The following is a 25,409-nucleotide window of genomic DNA, read 5'->3' as shown; positions in this document are numbered from 1 at the left end:
CAGTAGCACTGGCGGGGCCACGGCTGCTTCTGGTGGAAATGATTTTCAGCCACTGGTCCCAGCCCTCCTCACTGGATCCCAGGGCTCGAATGGACTGCCCCGCTGGGTGCCACAGGCCGAGCGGGACGGGGACTCCCGCCCTCCCCCCTCACCTTCCTTCGAGGCTGCCTCGAATCTGCCGGGGCCCCGAATGCCGCCCTGCCCGCGGGCAGGCTGGCTCCTGCGAGGTCCTCAGCGTCTCAGTGCTGTCCCAGGGGTGGCACCTCCCGAAGGCCACCCCGACCCCCGGCACGGCCGGCTGAGGCGACAACAGCTGCCCCGCTGACCCCTAGGGCGGCGGGGCCCCGGCCCGGGGCGGCTTTAGGGTTCCCGGTCGTGCGGGCGGGGCGCGGCGGCGGCTTCCGGCAGCCCCGGGGAGGCAGCGAAGGGCCGGGGCAGTCACAAGCCGCCCCGGGCTCGCCCCTTTCCTCCGCGCCGGGGCGGTCACATGAGCAGCCGTCGACGGGCAGGGCGCTCCCGGCACGGCCAACATGGAGCTGCGGGGAGGACGCGCCGCCCTCTCGGCCCTCGGCCTGGTGCTGCTCTGCTCCGCGCTGCGGGCGGCGCCGGCCGGGCCGCAGCCCCGCGCCGCTGTGGGTGAGTGCGCCGGGGCGCAGCGGCCGAGCGGAGCCGCCCCCGCGCCCGGTGACGCTGGGCTGGGGCCCGGCTGGGGCCGCCGGTGGGGGCCGGGCAGGCGGCTGACGCGCTGCCCGCGGGCAGCAGCTCTCCCGGCGGAGGGGGGCACCGCCCGCCCCTCCCGCTGCCGGCGGCGGGGAGGCCCGCGGGAGCTGCCCCCCCCCCCCCTTCGCGCGGTGGCCCGTACGTAGGCTGCTGCGCCGGTATTCCCTGCCCCACACGGCGGCAGCTTCACGTCCCTTTTAGATAAGTAAATACATGGCTATTCTGGCGTGGGGTGACGTGGAGTTTATATTTAGCTAGCCGGGGCAGGCTGGTGTGGCGGGCGAGGTGAGCCCTGCCCGGCCGGGACTTGGGTGTGACCACCCGGGCCGTGGGCTGCACACGGCAAACGGGGCAAACGGGGCCCGTGGCTTCTGCGCGGCCAGCGTTCGCACACATGCCCTGCACGCTGCAAGCCATCTGTGGTGCGTAGTCCGAAGCGGTTTCCACAGGGTGTTCATTCCCCGTGACTCGTGCGTGCCTCGCATCAAGTACACGGCAGTGTCCAGGAGTTTGTCCATCTCCTGTTGGTAGAGTCACGGTTTTGCAGATTTCGAAGCTCGCTGCTGGTCATTGCTTCCTGAAATAAAACTCCACAGGGTCCGGCTGTGTGGGAAGTGAGCATGTGACCTTGGAGAAAAATCAATTTGTATCTGTCCTGGTTTCACAACCCTAACCCCCTATACACTGTGCCATTCCCAAGCACTTTGAAACTGACAGAAAGGAATTACTTTTGTTTTACTTGAAACCTGAAGACTGGTTTTTCTAATAGGAGCTTGTTCCCCATGTTTCTGTAGTTCTCGACTCCTTGCAGTGGTAAGTAGCAGTGGCTGAGAATGTGCCAGCCTGAAAAGTAGTGAGTAGGTAAGGCTGACACCTCTCTCTGGTGAGAAGCCCAGTCCCTTTGCTGCTACAGCTGCTGGCGATTAGAAGAGCTTTGAAATTTTTGCAGGCATGCTGTTTCTTGCCTTTCTTTCTAGACCATGATCTTTTTGTAGTAGCTTCCTGCCAGGGGAAGTCTAGAAAAATAATTAAAATGCAACTCCCTCTCTTTTTCAGGTGAAGTGGAGAAGTTCTTCTACCACCTCTTCTACTCTCCAGTTTCCAGACTGCTATTAAGGAAAAGGAGTTGATATTCCAGTCCCTACCAACCTCCATTTTTTTTCCTGCTGAATAGCTTAAACCTATGCCTCTGCTTTCAGTTTTTCTAAGCAGACTACGCGAAGAACTTGTCAGGAATGCAGAACTTTCCCACACTTACCAGAAGGGCTAATCAGCAATTTGTTAAATTTCTTCTCCTTTTCAAAACTTGGAAGAGGAATAGCAGTAGACAAACTGAAGCGAACTTTGCATTACCCGTGTATATCCAGTTCAAATGCAAATAATGCATTTTCTTTAATCTTTGTTTTCTGAAAACAGGGCAGTTCTGGCATGTATCTGACCTACATTTAGATCCGACTTACCACATTACCCCTGACCGCACCAAAGTTTGTTCTTCTTCCAAAGGAGCCAATGCCTCCAACCCAGGCCCTTTTGGAGACTTTTTGTGTGATTCTCCGTATCAACTTATTTTGTCAGCATTTGCATTCATGAAAGATTCAAAACAACAGGTTTCGTTCATGATTTGGACAGGGTAAGTGTTCAAGCCACCCTGCAGTTAAAGCTTTTAACAACTGAATAACCATATAGTGCAGTGATTCACAAGTTTATAGTTGCACCAGCCATTCTGAATTCAGTATCTCACAAATGCTACTCTTAAATAGTCCACTATTTAAGTATTAATAGACCACTAAAGTGGTCCAAATGGCTAATAAGCAGAAGACTGAGTGAGAGTATAGGACCTCAGGAACAGATTTTGATCTCTGTAATCATTTCTGGATCTCATTGGACTGTTCATTAGGACATTTACCACATGACTGTATTGGTGTAAGTTAATAGAAATGGTGTGGGGAGGGTGGGAAGTGGAAAAAGCAAAAAGAAGGGTCAGAAGAATAACTGGCTGGAATGAATTATTGTGGGAGGTATTGGATTTTGTAGGTCTTAAGGTTATTACATTTAAAGCATGTCCCTTTTTAGAAGATACCCTTTAACTATATTTTATTTGGCTCTGTAAGAGGTAACTAGAATCAAGCAGTACTATAGCTTGTGCTTTTTTTAAAAAAAGTGTATAAAATTACCTTTCGGGTTTGGTGCCTGTATGAATTCCAGATCAGGGCTGGGGCGGGGAGGATAACAGTGTTACAGATGTTGATTACTATACTCATAGCTGCATGTGTTTCTAAAGAGTGTGGTTTCACAGTCCTTCATTGCAGTATTTTGGATGTGTGCAGTCCCACTGTTGAATAAAATGTTTTACCTTTTCCTTATTAGAAAATGGGTGTAATATTACTCTCTCTCAGACACAGGTGTTACCTGTGAGGCTTTTTATGCCTTAGCAGTGGGACTGGAGAAGTGTGAAAGGGAGGCACAGGAATAACTTGATAATACCATGCCCTGTTACTTTCTAGGTATTCAGAAAAGATAGGATTAATTTACTCGTCTGCTATAGCAAAATTCTCCATTCTACCATCACATAATTTTTTATGGTATACATTGATGGGTAATTTATCAAAGTGTTTGTGAGAACTAGTTTGTTTATCAATGATGGGGTCTCTTTTGCTGGAAGATTATGCATGTTATGCCTCTTAATTTTGATGGGGAAAGAGTGTTGAGAAATACAAATATGAAAACTAGTGATTAATTTATTTCACATACCTTACTGTACTTCATTTTCAACAGGATGTTGTTAAAAGTGGAAAAATAAACTTGTAATGTTGTGCAGATGACAGAAGATATATAACCCAAACTGCACAGGACCTCAGAATGATGAAGTTGAATTAATTTAATTTCTAAGAAATCTTAGTTATGATAAATGTGAATCATAGGATATACATTAGTCTATTTGTGTGGTTTTTTTTTTAAAAAAAAAGCCTTTGCAGAGAGCCTTTCAGGCAATTCTGTGATTTTAGTTAAGAGTCTGTAGTCAGTCATATTACATGCTAGAATGTAGATGTGTTTGCAGAATGTTTTGCCTTTCCTTGTCTTGCTAATAAACCTTCGTTAATAAAGCCTTTTCCTTTTTCAGAGATAGCCCTCCTCATGTTCCTGTAGGAGAACTCTCCACAAAGTTGGTCATTAACATCATTGGCAATATGAGTTCTACAATTCGTAATTTCTTTCCAGATCTTCAGGTTTTCCCAGCCTTGGGCAATCATGACTACTGGCCACAGGTGAAACAAGTTAGAAAGTTGTTTGTATTTCATACTGAGTGTGTTTCTAACCCCCTTAGAAAGCAGGTGTTAAAAATAACTCCTGTTAAATTTGTGTAACTATTATTCTCGAAACAGTATTCTACAATTCTCCACTTAGCACTTTAAAATTATAAATAGTTTCAATCAAGGACAGAAAGTACATCTCTCTCTCTGTGTTAAGTTACCCCAGAAAACGTTGATGGCAGGTGAAATCTGTACCTTGCCTGAGGCCATGCAAATTTACTGCTCATGGCTTAGAACCACCAGGTCTCATCACAGTTAGTACACTTGTTTTTTTGTTGCTGCCTGTCATGCATGTGTGTACGATAACTTAGTCTAACAGAAATTACATCCTTAATGGATCTGTGAGACCGTGGTAAGATTCAAGGCCAGCTGAAAGGCCTACTGGAAATCTGTCTGCTGACATCACTGTGTTTTTTTAATCAGACTAATGGCAGAGTTTTTGTAATGTCCCATAGTTTTGCCACAATTATTAAAAACATATGTTTTTTTTCTCTCCTTATTGGACACTTAAAATATTTGCATTGATGATTTACTGGGTATATGGGCCATTGCAGCTGAGGACAGTGCTTTTTTTACATTCAGTGTTCTGCGAATATTGTTTTTGGCGTAGCTCAAAAGTAAACAGTTGCTTAATGTGTCCTTTAAAGCGTGTTGCAGGTTGATCTGGCAGCACACAGGACTGAGAAGCAAATTCTGTCATTGGATCTGAGGGGATCGGAAGGGATATGGAACGGGCCAACTGAAATCTTTTGTTTGAAATGCCTAATGGGAATTGAGTAACACCCCTTCACAGCCCCAAAGACTTCTACTCCAGCTTTCTGTGTTACTTATTAGGCCTATCAGTGTATATCTTGGTGTAATAGGTGATTGTATCATTGCTGGAGTAAGTGATTCCCAAATCGGGGAGTAACAGAAGTGCTCAGAGAGGGGAAAGGGAAATGTGGGAGACAAAGTATGAGTTAAATGTATCGTGGAAGTGTGGGTGTGCAAACCAAGCTGGGATTTCAGCCTCTTGTGTTCTTACTCTGGTAGTACAGCTTCAGCTTGTCATATGCACTGACAGGGGGCCAGGCTGGTTCAGCAGTAACCACTGGTAAAGTTTTTGATAAGCAGCAACTTAACTGAAGTCTCATTCAGTGTTTTGTTCTACTTTTTTTTTTTTTAATCTTAACAGATCATAGTTGTCATTCAGCACTCTGATACAAAAGAAAAAAACCTGTATACAGTAGCCTTGTAGGCAAAGAACGTAGTGACTTTTCCAACAAATATGAGTTTTGTTTGTGAAATTAAACCTGATGATAGAAGTAAGGTGATACGGAGAGGCAGATGGGCAGCAAATCGTATTTTGAAGCAGGCTGCTGTTTGAATTATTGTGATAGTTCTCTTTGCACAAAACCACACAGGCGTGTTTCTGTCATACTTTGCTTTGAAGTGGCAGGCTTTACCAGCACTCAGAACTGGAATACTTTTCTGTTACTGTTTGAAAAAGACCATGGGATCAGAAATTCCCCACTATGGGGTCATTTCAGGTTGTTGGGTTGTGTGTTGGGTTTTTTTGCTGTTGATGACATTTCTGTTTTTCATATGGATGTGCTTGGCAAATGAGTGGAAGTGGTGTGCAGCAAGCCACACACTGTAGGGTGTTCCAGAGCAAGTGTGAAAGCTGTGCACTCACCGTGCACCAAAGAATTTTATTGCTTTCTATTGTGTTCTGACCTGACTGTCTTAACAATTTAACGCTCTTGGGTGATTTTTCCTGCAGAGCCTATTAAAAATACTACCCAGATTAATCAAGCATTGGGATACCTTTCAGATCTTATATTGTGACCTCAGTCTTTCTGCATAGTCTTACTTTGTTTCACATCCTTGCCGCTGCTTAAATTCCTGAATTCCAAACCACCTTCAGTCCATAACATGGCCTCTTATCTGAGATTAGGTTTTGCTGTGTCTGTTAGTGACTGTTAGCTCTGGCTGAACTGCTATGGCTCAAAGCTTTCTTAATAACTGGTATCTGCTCACTGCAAGCAACAAATGTCTGAACACACTTCTGATGGCGCTGCTCCTAGACAGAGGCTTAGTGCCTAAGCCTCTAATAACACAGGTTTAGTTTCAAAGATCTTAGAAAGGTCAAATTTTATGTTTAGGAAAACATGCAATGTAATACTGTTCCTATTTTTTGACCTCTTTTTTTCCTTCAAGCACCAAGAATCCAAGCAGGTATTTTAGGAAACACAAGGACAGCCTGGGATCTTCCTGTGAGGGTTAGATGAGAGCATGGCTCTTACCAGTCTGTGGTGCCTGAGCATTGCTTGGCTGAGACAGAAGAGTGCTGCAGTCCTAATCAGAGCTGGTGGGAGAAAACACTGAAAAAACTCTTCTGCTTTAAATGCTTTGTTATTAGAACTGCAGGATATGGAAATACTTGTGAATTTCACTGGCATGTTTCTGAGGTCTGTAGTGGAGTTTTGGGGATCTGCTATGAACCCCCAAGTTGTTTGAAAGGTTCACCTTCTGTAAAAGAAGCTTATGTTCAAGCTTTTCCTCCAAGACACTTTATTTATAGACTTTGAGTCTTCAGTTTACATATTTATTATTTTTGCAGAATGTATCGTTTTCCACTCTGCTGTGCTTCTAAGGCTTGAAATGTTTCTGATGCTAGTTTGTCGATGCATTAACAAGGCCATGCCATCAGTTCTGACTAAGTTCAGGCATTTGTTTCTGGTCAGCAATACTGGATGTTCATAACATTTTTTGTTTCTTGAGTTCCTCCTGGTGATGGCTGGATACACTCACGTGTTCTGCAAGAGGTCAGGTGGGATAATTTAGTGACTTTTTGTCTGTACGTGTGAATGCTAAGACTTAGGCAGGTTCTGCTCCCTCACAGGATCAGCTTCCTGTAACTACCAGTGAAGTTTACAATGCTGTAGCAGATTTCTGGAAACCTTGGCTAACAGATGAAGCAGTCAACACCTTCAGAAAAGGTAAAATATGCCAGTAATGCCTTGTAAAGCTCAGGCTTAGAGAACTAATGTCTCTATAGATTTGTACCGTTTGTTTAGCAAAGCCTTGTAGGGTGAATCACCACAATGGGTTATTTGTAATGCTTCTCTTGGAAGAAGTTACGTGTCTTTTTGAATATCAGTGCTTATCTTCAGGGTACGTTTATTCTTTTCTGATGCAATAGTTCTTGCTTCTTGTAACATGTACAGTATTATTTGCTTTGTACCGATGCATGTGAAATACCTTCCTGCCTTCAAGATCTTATAATACTTTTTAGGTAAAGGCATATGATGCACATGAAAACTTAAATTTGGTTGTAAAAAATTGATGAAATGTTATTTTTCTTTTGACACTATATTTGATACTGTATATTGAATAGGCACATATTTGTTCAACTTACGATAGCACATAGTCTTGGTGATTATACTGTTAATTGCATCATATTTGTGCCCAACTTACTAAACTGGGAGAATACTGATATCCTAATTATGATTTTTCTTTTTAGCAAAGGCCTGAAAAGTCCAACCCCATTTCCAATCCACTCAAATGTTAGGGATTTGGAAGTTTAACTTGTATTTTTGTGTCCTGAATGAGAAGGAACTCTGTCTAAGAGTGAAAGTAGAAACTCAGACAGGAAAAATAAAACTCAAAAGGGCAGACCTTAAGTTAAGGTATATTGTTATAGCGCTGTTGCTATGGCTCCTTTGAAGTCTGTGAACTATGAAATTGCACCCATTGAAGAAGCTCTGTATGTCATGGAGAGTTGTAGGAGCTTGGATTGAAAAACTTTATTTTTACTTTTCATCATAATTCTGGTCTGAAGTTAAATGACTTTCAAAGTACAAGGCTGCTAAATTCAGACATTTCTTCCTGGAGGAACCTATGTGTTTGCAGTATTTCAAGAAATGTGGACTTTTTAACAATTACTGCATTTCTCGGTGTGGAAGAGATGTTACAGGGCACTTCTTGCATGTCAGTTGAATAATTACGCCTGAAAACTGTCACATAAACAGACAAATTACAGGCAAAAAATCAGTGTCAACTTCTACTAAAATGTTGCTAGAAAGAGAATCTTAAGATCTTCTGTTATGATGAGGTGGTGCATGGTTTGAATAAACATGTCGTATTCTGTTTTACTAGAAAGAATAAGGCTGGGTATTTTGTCAGTGCTGTACATTCATTCTAAAGTTGTGTTTTGAAGCCTTTAATTTTTCAGATTGTGGTCTTTTTTTCACAGGTGGCTTCTACACACAGCTGTTTGAATCCAGTGATAGCTCTCAACCACTCAGGATAATCAGTCTGAACACAAATTTATATTATGGCCCCAACAGTGTAACTGTGAATATCACTGACCCAGCCAACCAGTTTGCTTGGCTGGAAGGAATACTAGAAACCTCTTTACAAAAGAAGGAAAAGGTAGGGGCTATGAATGGAACCCATCAGCCTTATTTGTCTAAACTTTGAAAATAAAAGAAGTAAGAGACGATGAAAATACAAACTATTCTAAAATAATATTAATGCTTCCAAAGACACTGCAAAACCAAAATTTCATTTTTTAGTAAAACTTTCTTGAATATGTACGGTACACTACAACAATTAATAAAATAGTTGAATGCAGTTTCTCAAATTACACAGTAAAATGTCTTTTCTTTCCTACCATGTAAAACCACAAAACTTAGCCAAGCTGCAGCAATTGCTATGATTTGAGTGATATAATAAATTGTCATATAATAATCAGGTTTGGAAGTAAGGTTAAAAATTGTTGGCTTGTGTTTGCTTGATTGGTGCAGTGATCGGATCTTTATCTGACTAGAAGAAGTATTTATTTGGAAACACGTTTACATTTTGCTATGATGTTGTAATTTAAAAAAAATATTATATAATAGTTGTGAGAAAGGAGAGATTTCCTTTCCTTATAAAATCCTGCAGCATAGCATATTAGTTGGTGTGTATGTTTAGAACAAAGTCTTGACCTCAGACAGCGGGGTTTTAACCGGTTCTTCTGTGTTTCTGGTGACTGGCCATGCAGACTTTGTAGTATTCTAACGTAAGTTTTACTTAGTCTCCCTTCGAGATGCCAAGTGATAAATCTCATCCTAGTAACTGATTTTTTCAATTGCAATAATGGATCAAATTTTCCTCTGGCCTAAAATTACACGTAGATTTATCGGAACTTTTTCCCAAGAATACAGTGAATTTGCTAAAAAATTAAAATAAGTAAATACATATTATTTTTTCTCATTATGAATTTAACATTCTTACTCTTTGTATTTTGTGTAACAAAAGTGTTGTGATTCTAAGACAGCATTATTATGAAATTGTGGCAAGCATTTCTGAGGTACAGCTAGAAATGTAAGTTTCAAATGAAGGTGCTAATTGTGCTTTCTGTATCTAATTCCTTAGGTATATATAATAGGGCATGTGCCAATAGGATACTTGCCATATGCAAGGAATACTACAGCTATCAGGGAGCATTACAATGAGAGACTGGTAAAGATTTTTCGCAAATACAGTAGTGTTATTGCGGGGCAGTTTTTTGGACACACACATAGAGATAGTATCATGGTCCTCCTGGATGAAGAAGGTAATGATGCTTGTTGAATCCTTCATCTTTTTGTTCTTGATTAAAAGCAAATTAATACTTTCTTGCATGTTGTTACTAATCAGCCTCTGTTATAAATAATTGAAAAAGCGAAATAGGAAATACTGCTATTCATCTACAAGAGTTCAAGCCTTACGCGCTCCCTTTTTTTTTTTTCCCAAAGAGAACCTTGCAAGGCAGAATGTCTTGTTTTGTTGAAGTTAGAAGAGACTCCCCAAGCTTCCTATTTTTTTTTTTAATGAATGCTTATGCCTAGACAAGAATTTCTAGTCTTTCCTCACTGCTCCCTCAGTGACATGGGCAAATTATACTAGCCAGTTGCTATTGTGTAATGTGTCAAAGGGAATGTTCTCAGGCCAACTAGACATGCTCTATGTTCTTGTGTTTCCTGCATCATTACTGTGCCTCTCTGCTGAGTTCCCTGCTGCTTCAAAGTTAATTAAGATAAGGGTAGCAGGAGGCAGGGGAAAGAAAGTCTTTGCCTGTTGCATCTCTTAGATCAGCTAATTTTTCTTCAAGAAAAGCACCCAGGTTTGGAAATGCTGTTTGTTGCTTTGAAATCCCTTAATTTTAAGCATGGACATGGCCATGTAGAGCACTCTTAACATCTCTAATAGAAGATCTCTAACAAGTAACTGGTTAAATATTTGTGTCTGTACCATAGAACAGTGAGAGGTCCATTGCTTTGGTTTGTGTAAAACACCCAAATATTAATTGGCTCTTTATCTATATTTTATATGAACTCATAAAAGCAATGCCCAAAATGCTGACCGAGGTTACTGTATTCTAAATAATTTACCTTTTCACATGGCATTATCATGGTATTAATCTTCAGTTAAAAGGACTCCAACCCCAGTGAAAGAAGTGGCTTTTTTTTTTTTAATGGTATTCAAGGCAGTCTTATACCTATATATTTTTTTACCTTGTCCCATTTGTCCATGAAATCATCACTTCTACTGCAAATTTCATTGAAGACAGAGTGATCTTGGTACTTTTTCATTACAGTTTGCATGTGCAAGTAATGGCTTCCAAATTGTTTTAATAATTTTACATCTTTTGACAGAATTTAAACAGTGACATTGCATGCAAATGTATGTAAATACAGTTTGTGTTTATCTGTACAGCTTCAGGCTGTCTTCTACTTGTACCATTTTCCTCTTGACAACATTCTAGACAATTCAAGATAAATATAATATTGTAGCCAACATCAGTGTACTGAAATACAGAGCTCAGTTTTATCTTCTCCAGAAGAATCTACTGATTTCCAAGCTTTCAAAGCTTCTGCTTGTATGTGGAGACTGACCTTGTGACTTCACTGCTGTGATGCCATCAGAGAAAGGAATAGTTAGGGCTTCTTTTTTGTTCCACAGAGAGCCTTTCAATATACTTACCTGCATATTCTGGCTAATTAAGACCTCCGTATGTCCTCATGTTTCAGTTGCTGTAAAGATCGGTGTTCACATACTAGGTGCTGGGCTAGTCTAGATGTGTGAAGTCAGGGTCAGGTGATGGTATCCTGGTGTTTCTAATAACATCATAAATACATAAAGCAGCATGTAAAATATAACATGGAGACAGCAGCTAAAAGTTTCGAATATTTCTTCAGTAGAAAGACGCAAAATACAGAGACCTTACATATAGGCAAGACCATTTTGCACAGGTAGTTGAATTAGTGGGAAGCCTCTAGTATAGACAGAACGATACACACAGGAATCTGTACTGTGATATTTTATGCAGATTTTATTCTATCCAGTGGATGTGTAGGAGGACTTCACAGTAATACAGCTAATCCAAGGAAAATAAATACTAAATGCACCTAAGCCCATCAGTGTGGTGCTTGCTGTGTTGGTTTTCTACGAAAACAGTTGCTTGAGAAAGAAATGATTGAAAGGAAACTGTGTCCTCACCTTCTCTCTTCCTGCAGAAAAGCCAATAAATTCCTTGTTTGTGGCACCTGCTGTAACCCCAGTGAAGAATGTATGGCAAATGGAATCCAATAACCCTGGTGTCAGATTGTATCAATATGATCTTCTTGATTATAGCTTGCTGGTAAGTAAAGATTTTAAAGCATTGTTTAAGACTTTATATATAGTATCACTAAAAATTACAGTGAGATCTCAGCCTTTGTAGTATTATGGATACTGGGGGAACTTTGGTGCTTACTCATGTTTTTTTTCCTGGGCAGAGGAAAGGAAATCTGAAAGAGAACTTGGTCAGTCTTTATGTACCTGCAGGACTACTCAGTACTTCCTGTTCTCTATGGGATATTCTTATGATGTAGAATCAAAGATAGTCAGAAATTTTCTGGGCAGAATCTTTAAACTATTTGTAGGGAGTCTTCAAGGGTGAAAAACGTTCATCTAGTTCTGGGCTTGTTACATACCGGTGTTGTTCGCTGGTAATAGCCTGAGCTTTGGGATGCAGTCCATGAAATGCTTCTTAAAGGGTGTAGAAGACCAGATGAAGAAAAGCATTTTTAACCATGTGATGTCTTTCATAATCATGCACCTTCCAATATAGAGTTTATGCTATTTATGGGAAATTACAGACAAATGTATTACAGAAGGAAAAAAGTAGAGTACTTCTATTCTGTGGTCTCGTGTGATTTTTAGAGATAAATTGAGTCCTGTATGATTATTTTGGCTGTGAATGACTTGGATATTCTCTCTGTAGTTCAGGATAAAATCTTGACCTGGCTGAGTTCAATGACAACATATCCTGCAGCTTGACCGGGTCTGGGGTTTCTTTCTGGAGGCCTGTGCTAATACCAGCTGCTCCTTTCTTGTGCAGATTTTACTCCTGCATCTCCATCTCTCCCTTTCCCTTGAATTCTCCCTGAGCAATTCTTTTTCTGTCCATTCTGCCCCTCAAGCAATGCTTGCAGAAAAGAAGGTTCTGTTTCTCGCCCTTTTGCCCCAGTCCTAAAGCAGACATGAGCATAGTGGATTTTGGTTTACGGTTTGGACAGGAAAGACCTCTTAACACTGCCAGTGCTGCCTTTTGTGGCTCCTTTTTCTTCTCCTCCCCATCCCCCCACCATTACCGCACTGCAAGTACCAGCTTTGGGTGTAAGCCCAGCTCTTGGGGTGGGACGTGACCTTCTATTCAGTTGTGAATAATGAGGAGTGACAGCTTCCTAATCAATAGATCACTCTAGAGACTTAATGAAGCAGGGAAGAAAGCAATACAGCCGTGCCTATTTTTTCTTTCTTTTTTTTTTTTTTTAACTGTAGGATCTTTGGCAGTTCTATTTGGACCTCAGAGACGCCAACGAGAAAAATGAATCAAACTGGAAATTAGAATACGTCCTAACTAAAGCTTATGGCATTGAAGACTTGAAGCCAGAAAGCCTATATGAAATGGCCAAGCAGTTGTCTGTGCCACATAGCACACTGTTTGAACAGTATTACAGTAACTTCATTGTGAGTTATGACAAAACCATTGTCTGTGAAGAGGGGTGCAAGACATGCCAAATATGTGCAATCCAATATTTGGATTACCTCTCGTACACAGATTGTATCAATCGGGAAGCAACGTGGAGATGAAGTGTCCGTGCAATTTATGCTGATACTGACTCTAGCCTGTGATTTAAAGAGACTGCTCATCCTGTCGCTCAAGCACTGACATGCTGGCAGGCACTCTGTGGGACTTCTCTGAATTTCAGGGGGACAATAAATCTCCCTAGACCTTTCTTCCTGTAAAAATGTGTTCCTTCAACATCTACATAAAAGCTCATTGGCTATGTAATAGTGGCCAAATACTTTGCTGTTGTATCAAGTGTCCCGTACCATCCACAACAGGCATCCCAGTATATGGGAACAGAAGTTACTCAATTCTTTAGAAATCCAAATCTCTCTTCTCAGGGTCTGTAAACATAGGCAATCCCATTTCAGGCATGGGATTGGTATAGGGGCAGGTTTCAACCATCTGCTGTCACAATTTTCAAACTTTAATCTGCAAAACCTGGATTTGCTGAGACTGGAGTGCAGTTATGTTATTGATGTGATGCCAGTATTTGATATCTCCCTGTGCCGAGATTCCTTTTCCTTCTTAACCCCTTAAACCCGCCTCAGCTGAAACCTGCCTCTGCTTGGGGGCATTTTCTAAGGATGGCATGAAAGTGACATAATGGAATACAAACCTCCATCCTGTAAATACTTAATGCATTTTTGTTCAGAATGTGTGTGTTTTTCCAGCACAAAGTGCTTTTTTCTTATGTTAGAGAGATACACTTTGATACTGGTATCAAGCAGTCTCCTGGTACGAGATTTTGTGGCAGGCCATAGATCAGGTTTAAATTTATCAGTGTCACTAATTAGACGTAGCATATACATTCTCTATGCAGCACAGGTAAGCATGCCCTTGTCATGGTGTGCCTCAGGTTTCTTTTTTCATAGAGCAGTCTAGTTCTTAACATGAAGATTATCACATGTATGAATTCACAACTGCAGCAACCACTTTTTCCTCTTCTTGTGACTAAATGTGTGCACAAGATGGTAACATGAAGAAGGCCTTTTATCTAGAAGGACCTTTACCCATTTTTCTGTCACGTCAAGAAATACACTTCTGGAACCTTTGGTCAATATAATACTATACGGACTCTACTCTAGGTAATATTGTTTCAGAGTTCCTGCAGCTGTAGAAATAGTTATGTGACAAATCCAATTGCTAACTGTTTATTTTCATGAGATTAAAGTATTTACTGTAGCTGTTGAGGAACTTTCTGGTTTTGTTTCTACTTGAGCATGAAATATTTAGCAGAATATTTCCGGACAGATTTTCTAAGTCTGCAGTATTCACAACTGTAGATGCAGATACCTCAGATTTGTCATGCATCAATCATCCACAGAGGAAATGGTTGGTTTGTTAAATTTGCATTCAGAAATAAATCCTCCAGTGGCACTAATACTTAGAAATACCATTAATAACACACTGTAGGCAGTCCTGTATTTTAAATTCTGTGCTTGGAGAGAGTATAGTGGGCATGTGAACCCTTCAGAGCTATTTGCTCTGGCTGATCTCCAATGTATCTGGGTTGTAAATAACCTGAACTAACGTGGGTTTGGTACAGACTGTGACTGTGAGGAAGTACCAGAAAGTTTCAGTGTTGAAAGCTGATGATTCCCTCTGTGTTGGATGTATTTCTTTGTTGTGTTTTTATTCGTTAAAAAATGCTTATGTTACCAGCGTCTGTTTTCCGAGGGCAAGCGAAGTTGTGGGCGGATAGCGTAAGGGCAATTGCAGGCAATAGGAGAGATGGGCTTCCTCCAGTTTGCCAGATGGGTTTTGTTCTATTCAGTCTTTTCCTTTGAACAATTCCTTCGTTATACTGCTTTGTTTCTGTGAGTTCTGCGACTTCTGTTTAAGCTTAATACCTACAAGATGTCCTGGAAACACTATATAAGGATTATCTAGTTCTGTTCTTCCATTAAGGACTTCTTTATTGCTGAACTTCAGAGAGAGCTGATCCATGTCGCAGATTAATAGCTACAGAACTCTAGCTGCTGATGGGTTATTGGATATCTTGCTTCCTAGATATCTCTATTTTTTTTTCTTTTTTTCATTTGTGTCAGTAGATGTTATTTAGAGAGCATGAACAAATAAATGCCTACAAATGTCTAAATAGCAAGCTATGATCCAGACGTACTTTTTTTTTGATCTGGATTTCAACTGAAGCCAAGAGTTGGATGACATCAGCCAAGGAGGTTGTTTTTGTTTCAGCCAGAGGGATATATCCACCAGGGTTACATTTAGCCAGGGTATATCTTCCAAGGTACACCCTATTATGCAGGCTAGCATTCTCCACTTCTTTGGCACGTACTATACTCATCATGCAAGTGCAAGCCTAACTTGCCAAGAAAGATCCAGGAGTATGACTGCACTGTAACTCAAACATAAATCAAGGAGAGAGCTTCTAGGAACGTTACACTGTAAAAAAACATGAGCTAGATCACATGAACAGCTTAGATGGCACCTGGCTGTAAGGGGAAATAGAGGGCAACTGTGATATTTTTGTTTCAGGTTCCTATTTTGGTCTTTAATGGATCTAGGGATGTTGTAAAGGTAAGTTATACTTTTCTGACAGAAGCTTTTTGAAGGAATCATAGAAAACACCGAAGAGGCATGACCTGGTAAAGTTGCTGACTCCTGTAGACCAGATTCACATTTCACTTTTCATATGGTACTTTGTGGCCCCATCTGGAGTTGAAGGATTAGGGGGAATAGTTGTAAGGCTGCACGTGACAGAAAGACAAATTACACCACCTAGTGGAGTAAAAAGCTTTTCATTTATGTACAATTAAACTTGAGGCATAAAAATAAGGTGAGTGATTTCTCAAATATGCTAGGATTTGACTTCCAGTTTTTGCAGGTAAATAGTTTTGAAGGAAGTACTGCTACTTCTTTGTAGCAGTACTGCCATGTAGCACACACTGTCTGGGTATTAAGTGGTTGCTGGCTCCTAGAGGCCGTGTGACTTGATGGATCCTGAACTGTGTGGTAGGTGCCGGTCTCAGTCCACATCCTGGGGAGAACTGGAGCCTACAGAAGGGATCCTCAGAGCCTAGCTCAGCTAGCCAGCAAAAGGGATGCAACGGAAATCAAAGATCTAGACCTAAGCAGACTGGTGTCTCCCTCCATTTAGTTTCTGTGCTTTAATTCTCTCCTGGAGTTAACTGTCTGAGCTTGTGTCTACATTAGCAGGTACTGCAGCTGAACAGGAGTGCCGCCTTTAACAGGAGAGCTGGTACTGAGGTGCTGATGTGACTGCTGCACATTTCATTAGCAGTTGGATTAGAGGATGTTAGAAGTACCCTTGACATGCAGCTGCCAACTGCATTGCATCTGAAAGAGCACTCTGCAAGAGCACTTTGCAACATGAATAAAAGCATGTGGGGATGACCAGTAAACTCCATTCAGAGATGTGCCGATGCAAACTAAAGTGAAGGTGGCCCAGAGGCCAACAATAATTGCTTTAGATTGGGACTCTTAGAAGTGCCTGAGTGTGATCTCATCATTTCTATTGTTTTTCACTTGCCAGCCTGAAGAAATTGAAATGACTGGAGGAGATGGGCAGTGAGCAAACATATTAGTAAAACTGAAGTGATGAACTGAAGTTGTCTAAAGACAGAAATAGGTAACTAAGTACATGTAGTCCCTTGTGGTCCATTTCCTGTGTGGACAAATGATGAGCACATAGCAGCTTCAAGGATAAGTATCTAGTTTAACACTGTCATGTAAGTTCCCTCTGTGGAAACAGTGATCCAAAGAAGGTGAGTTGTCATAATGGTCTAGGAATAAAACCTCTTGGAAGCCTCTCTCATGCTTGCATCAAGAGGAACTATGACAGTGAAGACAGGGACTGTAACTGTCTAAACAAGATCAGTTGCTCTCCTTCCTTATTTTCCAAAAGCTGAAGACTAACTTTTATCTGATTACCCCTGGAGCTTTCAACAAGAAAATACTGCTATAGATAATTCACTTGTTTGTCAGCCCCAGCTTTCTTGTTCTCCTAGAGGAACTTCCTACCTGGGAATTCCACTAGTATTTTTTGTTTGCTGGTCTGCAAAGAAGCCTAGTGTAAAATGAATGTTGTTTTCATACTGTGAATATCACAACTGTAGAAATTAAACACATAGAGAAAAAAATAACCAAAATTTCTAACCGTCGTAGGTATGCTTAATTAGTTTCTGATGGTTCTGGGAATGGCAAAGGCACTGCACTGAATGAATACTGCCAGTGTGCTACTGAACACTGTATGTACATCAATTCCTGCAAAAGCAGGTATTGGGAGAGTTGTCACAAGTAAGATGGAACATGCAGTAGGTGCATGACTGAAATCATAACAAGGGAATCACTTAAAACCAAAAACATTGAAAGCAAACCCACTGGAAATATGGCAAATCTCAGCCCCAAGCATTTAGTGAAGCAGTGGAAAAAGCACTGATGTGCTTACAAATGTTGCCAAATTGCAGCTTTTCAAGTGCAACTCATGTTGCCTTCAGTGGTAGGGCTACATTGAAAGACTGTCTAGAAGGTTCCTTCTATTATTTGCATTTCTATGGTGGTGTGATCTGAATCTACCTGTCAAATGTGTTACAGCTAATTACTGAAATATTCCTCCATCATGTCTTCCAGCTTGCATTGTGTAAGAAAATTGGACGCTCTGTTCTTGTACCCTATAAACTCTTCATTCTATTTTAAAGCAACCACTCAGACATCAGGAATAATTAAGCTGGGGAAGTTTCCAATGTGGAGCTGGGCAAAAAGAGTTTTTCCCATCCTGAAAAGCATCCTGAGATTTCAGTATTTCCCATTGGAAAAAAACCAAGACCCTGTTGAAGTTTCAGGCAGGGAGATATGCAAAGTGGGGATTTGCACCTGAGCCTGCCACCTTCCCCCTCAAGCACTGGCTGTGCATCTGTCATGGTGCTGACTATACCTTCTCCTTCTACCCTGGAACTGAACAACTTTCTAAATTAAAATCTTCATTGGAACTGTTACATCTATGTAAAAAAGTCTTGTATTGACACAGCATTTTCCACTGAAAACTGTTGAGCAATTCTGAAGAACTTTTCCCACATGGATAAAGCTTGACACCTTCCCAGTCCAACACAGTACATGCCAAGGGATATACACTGCAGCAGCTTTTTTTTGTTTTATATAATCTAAGATTTTTGATGGTTTGTTGGGGCCAGATGATCAGCTGGTAAAAACTGACTTTGGAGCACTGAAATTAGTGAAATGATGGATTAATTAATAAAGTAATGACTAATCCTACTTGACATTCAGGAATGGGTTTTCAAAAATACCCAAAACCATTTCTGTGTGGCATAATGCAGTCCCACCTGGAACCGAGCAAGCAGATTCAGGTAGCAGTAGTAGAGTAGCTGTGTCAGCATACTGCTTTTCCTGGAATCATTCTCCCTGTAGCCCAGAGTGATGTGATAACACAGCTGTCCTGCTTCCCATTCCAAGGTACCTTGGATGTTTGCCTTTATAGCATTGATTTATGGCATGTAAATACATACTGACAGACTTAAGTGTACAAACCCAAATGAATTGTGCTCCCAGGTCTTCTGGTTTGATGTTTGTTGACTACAGATGGACAACCCTTACACAGTGTTTCTAGGGAGGTGGAGCACTCTGCATCTTGTGGATTTTGGATTTTACAAGTCAATTTAGAAATCCCTGAGGCTGTTGAAGGATGACAGTTTCTCTAGGCTCTTGTATAAGCATTGAATGCAAACCCTCCAATATTCAGTCTAGCAGGATCTTCCTTCAGTTGGGGGTGGTGATAAAAGCCTGTAGTTTGTTGCTTAAAATACATGCAGAAAGACTCTTCTTCCAGATGGGTAGGGTACCTTAAAATTCTTGCATGCTGCTCTGGCTTTTTTATGCCTTATAAAATGGGAAGCATCCATTTTTAGACATTTTGAAAAGCCTTCCCTGGCCAGCTTCTCATTCCTACTTGCTCAATGTTTCAGGCAGAACTCATCCCATATATTAGAATATTTTACAGCTATGAAAACTGCCATCTGCCACAAAGCATTTTTAAACCAGTTGAAACTTGAGCCTTTGGTGAAATATCCCACTAAAAAGATTCTGATGTTGCAGCTGATTGCAATGAAGCCTGCATTTTACCTAGTCTTAAGTCACTGCAAAGAACATTTAACTTAGTCTCACAGGAGGGGATATTTGATGTTGTTTTTACATCAGCCTAGCTTAAACCTTCCAGCAGACTTTGTTGATAGCTAACAACACAGGTTTCAAGCTGTCTATTCTTAACAAAATCTCCTCATTGGTTTTGTTGTTGGTTTTGTGTTTTTTTGTGGTGTGTTTTTTTTTTTTTTAATCTGATTGGAAGTATTTATACAGAGCTTGAAATTCTAGGCAGGCACAGGATTTTGCTCAGAATAATTGCCAGTGTACAATGGAGGACTTTTCTATAGTATTTTTTGTGTTTCTTTCCTCCTCCAATCCCCTTGGCCAAAGCAAATTTCTGCTAAGCAGTGTCAAAAAACCATAGCAACTATCTTGTGAGAGAGCTGAGGAGGTTTTGTTCTGCAGAGGATTCATTAATCACTTATATTGCCCCCAGCCCACAGTCCCATCCAATGTGATTCTGGGAATTTTCTGATGAAATCTGTTGCTAAATATTTGTATGGGTGAAGCACCCCCCCTCAGAACGACTGATGGGGGAAGCAGAGTGTGTTATCTGTATGTGTGTGGCCGTCTGAAGCTCTAGGGATGGATGGGGGGATTCCTATTACCAGGAGACGGGAGTTTTCTCTTCGGTCCTGTCAGGGGAAGGAGGAGCGGGAGCTGGGAGTTTGCCTGGGGAGTGGGTGGGAGGCAGGCTGGTGGCGCAGCAGGGGAGAGCAGAACACGTTCGGTGGGCTCCTCATGGCGTGCATCCTGGTGGTTTTCTATCCAGTGTGGGCGCTGGTGCTGGAGACCTGCTGGTTTCTCAGCAGGTGCCCCTGTTCGTGGCCGTGACAGAAGCTCCCCACCATCAGCAGCTAGCTGGGCAGCCACCATGCCTCTCCTCAGCACATCTCTCTACTTAGGATTTTTCAGTGACACCTCCAAGGCCCATTTCTCCCTATCAGTGAATTGTATTTCCTCTTTTATTTAATTGCTAAATGTCAGCTATTACTTGTTGGGTTTTTGTGTGGGAAAAAAAGCAAGGTGTGGTGAAAAATGTGAATTAACCAATGCTAATTGGTTAGGTTGACACCTAGGTTAGCATGCTTAGAATCTGATGCAGCTCCAGTGAGGTCAGGGTGAAGCCGGCACCTGAATTATTTAACCCAGGGTATGAGAAAGCGAATAATATGTAGACTGCAAACTATGTTTTGCATTCATTTGTTAGGGTGAGAAAAAAGCCTTCACATACGTGCCAAATGTAGAACTATAAATAAAAATTTAATTTTAAACTTTTTCATTGTGTAACAAGACAAGCCCTACACTTGTTAAATTCATTGCTTCATTCAGTGCCTGCCATTGTGGTTTTTACTGTCTGGCTGGCTTTTCTTTCAAGGACATCCTCATACTTTTGTCTAACCAAACTTAGTGAGACTTTGTCACCTGCTGGTTTGCAAAATTATCAACCACTTGAATTTAGTGGTTAGGGAATAGATTCTAAACTTTATATATACTATATGCAATGCATGTAAAATCATGAAAAATCCCTTCTCTTCCAGTGCAGGTCTCCAGGTGCTCAGAATCAGTAAGAATTTCAGTTTCCTTGTACAGCTGTTACTAACGCCCTGATCTCACTTTTTGACTCTGGCGCTCCCTATTCTGCCTTCATCCCTCTCCCAGTTATGAACTACTAGTGTTATGAAGAAGGCACACTCTTCGTTTTGTTGAATGTTGTAAAATATTCACTAGAATCATATAAGAATTTGTCCTGCTGCTGGCAGAAAGCAGCTCTACAAACAATGTGCTCCTTTGTTTGCCCAAAGCATAGTAACAAATGGATTATGTGTAACAGCCATCTATAGGGCTTTTATTTCATCTCCATTCAGGCTCTGCGTGTTTTGCACTGCTTTTAATGAGGCTGCCTGAACTATGGTAACCCCACCGTACATTTGTAAGCAAGAGATATTAGATGAATCAGCCCCTTCCAGGACTGCATTATGAGGTGATCTGCTTTCATTACAGGATTTATTTTATAGGTGATGGACCTCAGTGAGAAGATACTGCTGGCACAAGCAGCACTTATCTGCTCTGTAAGGCCAAGTTCAGGGTCTGCATGGATGTGAATCTGCTTTCCCACAGCCAAATATCCATTCATTGTGTGGCTTGAAACAACCTTTTTTGTGGATGACCTCTCCTTTGCTCCCCTTCTGCTTCAGACTCATACTGGAATGATTGATAGTCTATTATAAAATACTCCATAAAGAACTGTTTTACTTCCCCATCAGCATGAAAGCTTGTGTCCCCACACATGAAACAAGTACAAAACCCAGCATCCTGCAGCAAAATGAAAAGCCTCTTCTTCCTTCTGCCTTTCTGAAGTGTGAAGGTTTCCCCTCTAGAACTGGAGATGTTTATTCCCTGGCAATAGGGCTCACTGTTGTCAAAAACAACAAAACACTTATTCATATAAGTACAGATTGGTGCCTTCTTTCTTCTCTGGAGGTCTATGAAGAGTTCACTTTTTTCCTCTTTTTTTTTTTAACATTGTTTACAAGTTTTATGAATTACAAATTACAGGGCAAACCAGGATTCACAAGTGATGTAATGCCCTGTTTAAGTCTTTTGTGCTTTGTTTGAATATAATCTGTTCTCAAGACCTTCCATTTGTTTCCATGCTGCTCTTCAGTCATTATCAGAATCAAAACTGGGTAGTTTTTTTGTAGGAAGTATTGTTACAATACAGAAGGCAATTGTGAGCAGGATAACAAAGATAGAAACAAAGCCACGCGGCAGCTCACAGGCCTCATCTTCCTCCTCTCTGGACACATTTTTTGTATGCTGCTTGAAGTGTTTTGTTGTTAAAAATTACAGCTCAAGCAGTTCCTGACTTTGTAAATAGAGGACCTGGTGAAAGACAGGATGGTGAAAGAAATACAAGGAATGCCATTGCTTCGGATAACTCCCGGAACAGGACTAGAGATAGAAGTCTTGAAAAAATCACTGTTGTTAAGTTTTCATATTTCATGGTTGGAAGGTGGCTTTGGAAAGGAGTTACTGGCCATAAGGTAAAATTAGGTTGAACTGTGAATTGCTAAGTCTTAATGAGAATCCCAACAGCACAGGGCTGCAAGTAACACCTTGTGCTAATTGCAGACTTTGCTAGCTAGCAGCAGTGAAGAGCAAAGCCCTGAGATTAAAAGTACCATGAATTAAAAGAGAGGTCATATAACATAGCTTGTTATTATAGGAAAAGAAAGAAATCTAATGACAAAGGCAAATTAATTAGCAAAGAAAACTGCTTGGGGGAAGACACTCAAATTTTCTAGGTTGTGGGGTTTTATTTTCTTTCAATAACAAAACAACACCAAACGTTCCTCTTTCCAGCTCCATTTTGGGTAAAAACATACAGTGGCAGGATCAGGGAATTTTATTTTTAGTTTTACTTTTCATAGAGACATCCTTTCCAAGCACTTGTAATTTCTGATTTTACTAGTGCAATTTTAGCTCCTCTGCTGTGTACTTTTGTCACTCTGTCATGAGCGTGCATGTTTGTGTCTGCATGTATGAGATATACCGAGGTAAAGAAAGACAGACCCTGAATGCACTAGTGGATGCAAGGGTTTGCTGTAATAACTCTGTTTTGGCTTCATCATTGTTTATGTGTCAATCTCCAAATGCCAATACCGGGAAATGAAAGACTGAAATGCCTGGAAGGCAACTTCTGATCATCTGAATGAAAATGTTCATTACACTTTATGTGTATGAACTGTTTGTCATTGAGCTGCAGAAACAGGCAGCATCTGCATACTCTTGAGAAATGGACTGTAACAGAAAGAACATTACAAATGTATTTGGAAGCGCTTAAAAAGGCTGATGAAAAACCCGAGGAAAGGGGTTTTTTTAATGAATATTTGTGTTGCTGGGTGATAAGCTTGGGTTTACTCAGTAGGACTTTACAGTTTATTTGTACTTTGACTCTGTGTTTTAATGAGTATAAAGACATGCAGATCAAGTATCTGGGCACTTTTGCATTATAATTAACAATTAATTAATTTATTTCCAACCTTTAATTAGACTGAATTTAAATACAACACGTTTCAAACTCAATCTAGAAGGCATTTAAAAAGGACGAAGCTGCATGCTGTTGGACACCTATTATGCAAGTTTAAATGATACTATGTCTTGGGAAATTGCTCTGAAAAGTAAGTTGACTGGTACTTCAGAAGCTGATCCAGTTCTAAGGTGAGACATATATTTCAGATAAGTGGACGGCTTAAATGCTTTCCGGTCTTCCTCCTCCCTTTTCACTTAAGGTCTAATGTTTTCTTAGAAAAACCTGGTTATAGGCTTTCAGTGTCTTGCCCATCTGAAAACAAGCTGCAAGTTTCCATTGCTTTTCATTCCCCCTGGGTCTGTCAAGAGGCTGTCACTATTGTGAGCAACAAAATGTTTGGATGTGTCACCCCAGGAGTCAGTTTTGATGGGCTGAGTGAAGGCAGAATGAATACTGAATGAAAACTAAAGCTAGTTAACAAGTTAGTTAATAAACATAAATCCTGTATTTACTACCTTCTACTGCGAAGGAACCTCAAATATTTAATAGGACCTTTCTGTGTCAGGCATCTGGCAAGATCACACAACAAGCACCAGTATTAGTGCCTTTCTGTGGTAACCTATTACTAGTTATAAGGAGGTAACTAATTTTCAAAATTATAACTGAAGAGTCGATCATGAGCAATCACCAAAGGATTGACTAGGGATTATTTTTTTTTCATTGAGGATAATGAGTACTTTTTAGGCAAAATGAAACCGCAAACTAGTTTTAAACCCACTGCCTAAATGTTTCTGTTTAAATAGATATTAGTAGATATTTAGCTTAGTAATTGTCCAACAAGGAACTGTGCAACAGTTGTAAACTGCGTTTAGTTATCCAACATCACAGCCCCTTTTGTGCTGATACGTATCTAAATATATCTGCCACCGAAGGCAATGAGACTATGCTGACTGACATCACTTGAGATCTGGCCTTGGATCTGGTGAAACAAAAAACCAAATTTGATTTTCTTCCTTCTGCACTTCCTTCCTCCGGCAGCCCCTGTTTCACAAAATCCTGTTCCACTAGCTGATAATAATCACCATCACCACCACCATCACCATCCCTGCAGCCCCAGGCAGGTGCCCCCGTGTGAGCCAGGGAGTGCGCGGCAGGCATTTGGGTGAGGGCTGGGAGCCATCTCTGCGTCAAGGGGGAGATCCCCTTCAGCTTTATGCTTGGCTGGTGCTTTGTTCACCGTTGAATGCTCCCCCCTCGGAGCCTTTGTGCGGCGGTGGGGGCCGAGGTGTGAGGCGGCTGCCAGCCGATGGCCGTGCCATGCGTGGACAGAGCATGACCAGTTTGGCTGCAGCCAGTCACTGCCGGGCTTGGCGTTACATCACCGTCAGCCCACGGCTTGGCCAGACGGAGCCAAACAGGCTTCTCCTTGTTTTTCCTCTTTTCATGGACAAGAAGAAAGCCTGGGAAAAGAGCAGGGATCCCAGACCTTCCTTGAGAACAGCCGAATATTGTCTGCATGGTAATGAAGGGAACAAAACCACAAAACACACAGGGCTTGCTCTCCCCTGCAAGCCGAGATGCACAAAAGCGGGGCGTGTAATCGGAAGGAGTGGGTGAGGGCACCGCAGCGCGGTGAGGAAATAACCCGCGGTGCCCCCCCAGCGCTGGGGGGGTGGCAGGGCTGCGGAGCCCACTGCGGCTGCTGGCGAGGCCAAGCAGCCCGAACGCTGCCCTCCTTTCTGCTTTTCATGGCCATGTCCTTACAATTGATTTGGGGAGTCTGTGTCGATCCGTTAACACAGCGGCTGGATCTCTTTTTTTAAAAAAAATCATTGTAACACATGGTGTGCGTTTGTGATTCCAGTTTTCTGTTCCACCCACAAAGCCAAGACGGGTACAAATGCACAGCTCATCCTGCTTTTGCAAGCTCCTGGTATTATTCTTCAGAGAATACCTTGTTTATTCTGATTTGAAATTCAAAAGAAGTTGAATTTTTCTGTTTGCGATGTGTCTTCACTGTTGTTTCTTTCAAAAGTGGAAAAATGGATTGGCTTTGTGTATACTTTGGGCACCACAA

At 41.5% G+C, this 25,409-nt stretch overlaps 1 protein-coding gene across 2 annotated transcripts; it reads left to right on the top strand.

Moving 5' to 3' along the window:
* Positions 1 to 472: 472 nt before the first annotated feature.
* Positions 473 to 14,340, top strand: SMPDL3A (sphingomyelin phosphodiesterase acid like 3A). 2 transcript variants are annotated; one of them, XM_055713996.1, is made up of 8 exons: positions 473 to 636; positions 2,137 to 2,350; positions 3,842 to 3,986; positions 6,916 to 7,012; positions 8,269 to 8,447; positions 9,435 to 9,615; positions 11,558 to 11,682; positions 12,867 to 14,340. In XM_055713996.1, exons 1-8 carry the CDS (start codon positions 531 to 533, stop codon positions 13,176 to 13,178), a joined length of 1,359 nt encoding a protein of 452 aa, XP_055569971.1. In that variant the 5' UTR covers positions 473 to 530; the 3' UTR covers positions 13,179 to 14,340. The 2 variants fall into 2 exon arrangements, with proteins under 2 accessions (XP_055569971.1, XP_055569972.1); XM_055713997.1 differs by having other exon boundaries at positions 501 to 636; positions 1,777 to 2,350.
* Positions 14,341 to 25,409: the final 11,069 nt, after the last annotated feature.

The sequence above is a fragment of the Falco cherrug genome, chromosome 6 (assembly GCF_023634085.1).
Source record: "Falco cherrug isolate bFalChe1 chromosome 6, bFalChe1.pri, whole genome shotgun sequence".
Lineage (NCBI taxonomy): Eukaryota > Metazoa > Chordata > Aves > Falconiformes > Falconidae > Falco > Falco cherrug.
The sequence above is the reverse complement of the archived record's forward strand: the minus strand, read 5'-3'. Positions and strand labels throughout refer to the sequence as shown.

What these genes read in the sequence shown, in the direction of transcription:
- SMPDL3A (XM_055713996.1), top strand. Translation starts at nt 531, where the DNA reads ATGGAGCTGCGGGGAGGACGCGCCGCCCTCTCGGCCCTCGGCCTGGTG. An exon ending in TCGTTCATGATTTGGACAGG is followed by an intron (nt 2,351 to 3,841) that starts GTAAGTGTTCAA and finishes TTCCTTTTTCAG; the next exon opens with AGATAGCCCTCCTCATGTTC. An exon ending in TTCTTGATTATAGCTTGCTG is followed by an intron (nt 11,683 to 12,866) that starts GTAAGTAAAGAT and finishes TTTTAACTGTAG; the next exon opens with GATCTTTGGCAGTTCTATTT.